Source organism: Triticum aestivum, chromosome 4A, assembly GCF_018294505.1.
Source record: "Triticum aestivum cultivar Chinese Spring chromosome 4A, IWGSC CS RefSeq v2.1, whole genome shotgun sequence".
In the NCBI taxonomy this organism is placed as follows: domain Eukaryota; kingdom Viridiplantae; phylum Streptophyta; class Magnoliopsida; order Poales; family Poaceae; genus Triticum; species Triticum aestivum.
Window position 1 is genome coordinate 549,462,922 of NC_057803.1, and position 7,012 is coordinate 549,469,933.

Consider the following 7,012-nt stretch of genomic DNA (forward strand, 5'->3'; position numbering starts at 1 on the left):
GTGTGGGTGCGGAGGTGTTCGTCGATGCCGAAGAACACGGGGGGTATAAAGAGATGGTCGGGAAGACGACAACTTGGCAGAGGAAGCGGCTCGGACAGAACGGGGCATGAGGGGGCGCAACAACACGATGCTGGCCATGGGTGGTGGGGCCCAACGGTTGGACCATGGCATCAGAGTCAAAGTAAGAAGGTGAACAGAAGTGAAGGAAGAAGAAGTATATTAAAGGAAGGAAGAGTTAACTGCCACTGGTCGTCACCAGAGAGTTTTGTTGTGTGTTTGACCTCTATGTTCCTCCATCAGCATGTTTGAAACAAGATCACATGTCAATAGATTTGGATGAATTTTTTTTCTGGCGCAAATTGTATTTCCAAGCAGAACTGGCCTGTGCTTCCAACGTATGTTCCTAAGGGCATGTCCAATGCGGGGCGCTTAGGAAGACGCCAGGATTACTTTCCTATCAATCTCCCGGTCGATTGGCAGTTAAGGCAATCAAATCCTGGCATCGGACGCTGTGGGGCGCAAAGATGTGCGCCGGGCGCTTCCTTCCTTTTTACCCGCGTAGATAGTTTAATTGCCGTGGAATTAGCGCCCAAGATTAGTGCCTGCCGTTGGAGAGTAGCGCTCTTAGATCTTTTTATTTAATAAAATTAATTTTTCCCTCCATAAGCGCCCGGTCAGGTGGCTGGCATTGTAGATGCCCTAACTAGGACTAATGTGTGCTCCAAGGTGAACTAAACTGTGATCAAATCATGAACTAACTTGTCTTCCACTCTGCGTCTCCCACTCCACTGAGAATGACATGCACATGTATTTTCCTAGGCAACCCCTTAACCAGTTGCTCCTTTTTTTTAGCCACGTGGCAGCCAGCCAGGTCGACGAGGCGCCCGAAGATGTATGTTTTCTCATTACGTTTTTTTGTTTGCCCTTGTCTTCACTTTTGTCTATATTTCAATATCTTTGAAACAATATATTTCAAAAATGTTTTACTTACATTTTCGAAAGTGTTCATCACAAAGTAAAAAAATGTTCATGCTGTGGTTTGTGCAATTAAAAAAATGTTTGCACCACTAAAAAATTGTGACATTTGAAAAATGTCCATGCATTTCAAAAATATGTTTGCGACACTCAAAGAAAAGATTATACAGTGCAAAAAAGTTCGTGTAGTTCATAAAAAAAATTTGGTACCATTAAAAAAAATGTTTCGTGGCATTTAAGAAGAATGTTCACGTGGTTCAACAATATTTTCGTGACAATTTAAAAATGTTTTTACAATGTAAAATCATCTTCGCTTCATTTCAGAATAATATTTCATACCATCACAAAATGTTCAAGCATTTTTTAAAAATGTTCACATGTTTGAAAAATATGTTCCTGACATTTTTATAAAATGTTTATGTTATTAAAAAACTTGGTACCATTTAAATAAAATGTTCATGAGATTACAAACATGTTCTAATACTTGACAAATGTTCACACGGTTTAAAATCAATGTTCACGGCATTTATGAAAAATGTTAAGTGTATGTTAAAAAAATGTCTACCGTGTAATAGAAAATGTTGAATGTGCTTTTGTGTTTTCTACCGCTATTTTCTTTCATGCTCCCCTTTTTTATTTTTCTGTTTTCCGGAATTTTTCATTCTTTGTTTTTATTTTTTGGTTTTGGGTCATTTTTTCTGTTTTTGTTTGAAAAATAATAAAATATTTTTAAAATAATTCAATGTTTAACATATGTATTAAAATCTGTGAACACTTTTCTAAAATTACATAAATATTTTTAATGCATCAGTATATTTTAATTAGATGAATATTTTTTCAAATGCATGTGGAAGAATTTTCAGCACATGATATTTCCTTTTGATTTCACACTATGAATTTTTAAATACACAATGTAATTTTCAATACACCATGAACATTTTTTAATACACGACAGATATTTTATTAAAATAGACCACGAACATGTTCTTAATACGCATAAATTAATACAGGATGAATATCTTTTAAATACCCAAGGAACTTTCTAATACATGTTTAACATTACGAAACATAAACGAAAAGAAAAAAACGCCTGCAAAACTGTATGTAGCCTTTACCAAACTAGCTAGCAGGCTTAATTGGTTCCAGTACAGTTATATTCCCTCTATTCCGTTTCGCAATTTTTTTTGCCTCTATTCCAAATTATTTGTAGTTCTAGTTTCTCCCAAGTCAAACCTCTTTTTATTTAACCAAGTTTATCAAAAAATATTTTAACATCTACAACACCAAATTAGTTTCATTTGATTTTTCCATAAGATATATTTTCATACTATATGCATTGATGTTGTAGACATTAGCATACTTATCTATACGTTTGGTTAAACTTCAAGAAATTTGACTTGACAAAACTAGAACTTTAATTATCTTGAAACTGAGGGAGTATATAGGGCGAGCACAAGGTTATCAAAAAATATATATTAACATTTACAACACTAAATTAGTTTCATTAGATTTTTTCCATAAGATATTATCATCTATACGAAGGTGGCTCCATACATAGTTCGTCGTCTCAGTTGGCAATAAGAGCTGGCCATCGAGCACCTACCAACTGCGTAGGCAGCCATCTTTTCAAACACTAGCATAACTCACACAAACACTCTCTCTCTCCCCCCTCCATGCGATTGAGCACTGGACATAACTCCACCTTACTTATTGTCAGATATTATACAGTTTTTTTTTGCGGGGAATATTATACAGTAGTTACAGTGCCATTGTTTTATCGAATTTGTCAAATTCATGGATTACTTCAGCTACGCAACCGAGGCAGATTATGTACTTGACTGGACAACTGAAGCAGCTTTCTATCGCACCTTATGCGGTAACGAGCTTCAGCCTTCTGAAGAATCAAGTTGCTCCTTGATGCAGCTAATAAGGCTCGAGGTTTCATTTGGCTCAATAGAGCTCCTCCTAAAGCTCTGTAATTTTTTAGTTGTGATTGTGATGAAGAATGTCAGTAGGTGATAAGACAAGTTACTTTGCTACCAACAGCCCCAACTTAAGGCTAAAGGTTATGAAAATGGAAATATAGAAATGTGGAAGACAATATACCTCTGTAGGCCACAACTTGTCACCAGATCTACGAGGAATTATGTGGAAGTGGGTCTGTAGATAGTTGATAGCACAATAAGGATCAGTAAATAATTCTAAAGTTGATTATAAACAAATGCAGTGGAATCATATGGAAGTGAGCACGCTGTAATAATAGAAAACCATGACATACAAAATAGAGCCTATGCACTTTGAGTTTGAGATATTATTACTCACATGGAAAATAACTTGTCCTGCAGCTTCTCCATTATTGACGACCAAGTTGAATGCATCTGAGTTCCAAGACAATCAGATCAAATTAATATGCAAATCAGCAAATGTAGATAACAAATGGCATCCTTAGACGCATCACAACAAATCAGCGCAATTGCTGACCTACGTTTCTGAAAGATTAAGATATAAGTCTAATTGACTAATCATGTTGCGGCAAATAACACATACATTATATTGGTTTTGTATAGATGCACGTAATACAAAATACCAGACTGCAAAAACTAGTCATATTACAGAATCCATTGTTTGTGCAAAAGGGATAACTGAGTGCCTTTTTAACACACTGAAAATGGCAAATATATTGCAGAGTGCAGAAAGCAAGAAAGTTGTGCTCATGTTTTCTTGAAAATTCAGGGAAAAAAATACATGAACTTTGGAGATTAAGTCATCCACATAGTGCACGCTGACAAATGCAGATGTGTTATGCATATGGAAGAAACTGTGCGAGTACCAGATCGAAACACTGCTAATCTTGAAGTGGCACACCTATTTTTGTTTCTAACCTACTCATGCAAAAGCTTATTATTAATAGTGTCAAACTCAACATTACCCCAGTTTGAGTGTTGAATGGTTGGAACCAGCAAATAAATCGACTTTATGTGCAATGCATACAATGTAGGGATTATTTTCTCATTTTGGGTTTCTATAACGGTTTTGAAGCAAAGCACTTCAATCTCAGGACAGTGTTTTCATACTTTTGTAGATTTATGTAATCCACCATTGAAAGATTGAAATTTGGCACCATTTTAGCTAGTCAACACATAATCTGGCATTGAAGACACTCAGGCATTCCTAATCATATGCATGTTTGGGATTAATGTAGAAAACAAATTCAGAAGTCCTTTTGGACAACCCAACAGCCTATGTTGATTCTTTTAAGCTTAGTCCAAACAACAATATTTGGACAAAATTATGTGCAAGAGACTGATCATAAGTCACGAGAAAGTATTTCATTGGGTTATACACAAGCGATGAAAAATTTAGTTCGGCTGTGCGTCTTCAGTTTATACAGACAGTTCTATTACGAGAAAATATATAATTTACTTATGCCAAAAACAAATAGAAAATATTTGTAGGGAGCTACATGCACCGGGCTGCCCTTTTTTTTTATGCCAAAAACAAATAGAAAATATTTGTAGTCTACCTACCGCAGTCAGTAGCCTTCATAATTGCATTGCTCAGAAAAGGTACTTTGGAACACATGGCTGCTATGATCTGGCTCAGAGACAAGATATCAATATCAGAAGACGTTCTTATGTGATTAATCTGGTAGATGATCTAGAAATTGAGCAATGGGGGTGCAAAATTTCTAGCTTGCTTTGTGCATTTTTTCTACTTATTTCATTGAGATGCTTTTCGCCAGATTAAAATGCACCCCTTAAAAGTGAAAACATTACTAAAGTAAATAAATTTCATTAAAATATAAAAGAGTATATGAAATTATGAATAAAAATAAAATTCGGACTGCACATCAACCCTTGTCTTCATGCAGATCCGCCGATGAACAGTTGAACACCAACCATTTTGGTGGGGAAAAACACGCATAGTCTAACTGACAGATAAAATAAAACTCAGGAGTATGATGAACATAAGGATACAATTTGAGATCATTAGCATGACGTGATGAGGATTAAATAGTTTCCTGTAGTACATGCAACAATGTATTTCAATTCAATAAAATAGCTATACTAGCAGCTCACTCGGAAAAGACTAAACAAAAGAGACAAAGATAAACTACACGATATGAACTAATATATGTTACATTAAAGTAATGCTCCAATATTAGTTATTTTTTCCTAATGGAAAGTGTAAGGGAGGCTCCACGGTAAATTATATTAATATATAACATATAATTTATGTATGAGAGAGGCGGGAGAGGAGAAGGGGGAGGGGCAGCACACAGTGGGAAAACTAAACAACAAGGATAGTGCTAGAGTCGAGCCAATCTAGCCAGGGCCTGAGGGAAGCAGCAAGCTCCTCCTTCATTCTGTAAGAAAGAAGGAAGAGATCCCTCTTGAAGCTAAACAATCAAGAGGGCCTCCTAGGAATCACGTTGTAAAAAAAATTGGCATCCCTCTGCTCCGCTGAAGCATGTCCCTGGTGTTAAGTTCATCATTCAGAAGGAGCCACACAAAGCCTTTGTCTGAATCCAAAGGGTCCTGGGTGGTAAGGACATCATGGACCGGTGACAGATTATCAAGGGCAAAAGAATGCAGCCTCAGAAATCTTCTACGCAGGAGTTGATCAGACAAGTGATCACTCCAAAAAACGGCAGTGTCGCCTCTAGCAATGGAGAGGAAGCAATTTGTCTGAATTTAAGAGACAGTTTAAAAATGTCACGCCACCAGAAGGAACCAACAGGTCCGGAGGCGTGTGAAGGAATGCTCCAATAGTAGTTACAAAATGAATCCACCAGTTGATCATCAGATTTCCCTTAGTAACATCAGGTCTAGGCATGACTATTTGGTTAATTAAGTAGCTTCCATAAATGGCAAATAACAAAAAAAAGGTTGCATGTCACCTGTTTTGGCTTCAATCCACTACAAAGATTCGGATGTGGTATCTCGAAGTTTTTGTGCTCAAATATAGTTTTGGATCTAAAATTGAGCTTTCATACAACAAACTATGAGATTTGCAAAAAACTAATGCAAGGGTAAATTGGTAATCAGCTCATGGAATAAATACTGCAGCATTTTGATTCGTTTGGCGCCTAAGAAGAAAAACTATTTGGGTGTGGCATATGATACTATTTGTTCCATTCAATTTTGGAAGCAGGAGACATTTTTCCAATCAATGAGCCCACTTAAATGCAAAATCAAGATGACAGAATGGATGTTATTTACCTAACTACATATTACTTGCAGAGAAAATATCAATACCAAACATGGTTATTTTTTTATGAGGTTCCACTTCAAATCGAGAAACAATAATTTCCTAGAAACCATATCATTATAATATAGTAATAAAACACTTACATGAGGTGGAGTGGCCTCCATCAATGAAAAATGGCGTTTTGGAATTATCAATGAATGCCTGAAGATGTGAAAATGACAAGGAGACAATATCACTTACGAAATTGAAAATAAAATGCACAAACAAGTACAGGTCAACACTCATTTAACCAGGTAAATTTTTTAACTAAGCATAGCAAGACAACTAAGATGAATGCTGCCGGATAGAAAGTTCAGACACTTGCCATAAAACTTTATGATCATTGATGGATGAAAATACTTTATGGATTATGTATAGGGCTATAATCTGAACCTGCAAACTTGGTTCTGCAGGTCGATTCTATTGAAGTTTATGCCGATTCTATTGAACCTGCAAACTGTTGGTTCTATTGGTTGGTGCATAAAATTCAATAGATTCAAGAAAAGATTGCCAGATGAGACTCTTGTGTTCATACTCCACAAAATCAAATGGCCTAAGCGATGCCCAAAAAGTACTAAATACCAGCAAAGTTGAACTGCACTCATTTTGCCAGTTTTGAGCAAAGGCATAAATATATCAACATTACATACTCATGTAATTCTTAAAATCAAGGAGATACTAAAATATTCTTCCAAACAACGACAAACATTTATACCACAAGCTGGAAATGCTCTATAATCCTCCAAGATATTGGTCGTCAAAAACTTCCAACCATATAAATTGACAA

The 7,012-nt window shown here is 36.1% G+C and overlaps 1 protein-coding gene across 1 annotated transcript in view; it reads right to left on the reverse strand.

Annotated features, from left to right (window-relative positions):
* Positions 1-2,662: 2,662 nt before the first annotated feature.
* Positions 2,663-7,012, reverse strand: part of LOC123083904 (adenylylsulfatase HINT3) — a 5,361-nt gene continuing 1,011 nt past the window's right edge. The window contains exons 3-7 of the mRNA XM_044505778.1: positions 6,330-6,387; positions 4,503-4,569; positions 3,298-3,353; positions 3,082-3,135; positions 2,663-2,948 (exon numbers count right to left, since the gene is read on the reverse strand). Of these exons, the coding sequence (XP_044361713.1) occupies positions 2,862-2,948; positions 3,082-3,135; positions 3,298-3,353; positions 4,503-4,569; positions 6,330-6,387 (322 nt within the window). The 3' untranslated portion in view covers positions 2,663-2,861. The remainder of the gene's footprint in view (positions 2,949-3,081; positions 3,136-3,297; positions 3,354-4,502; positions 4,570-6,329; positions 6,388-7,012) is intronic.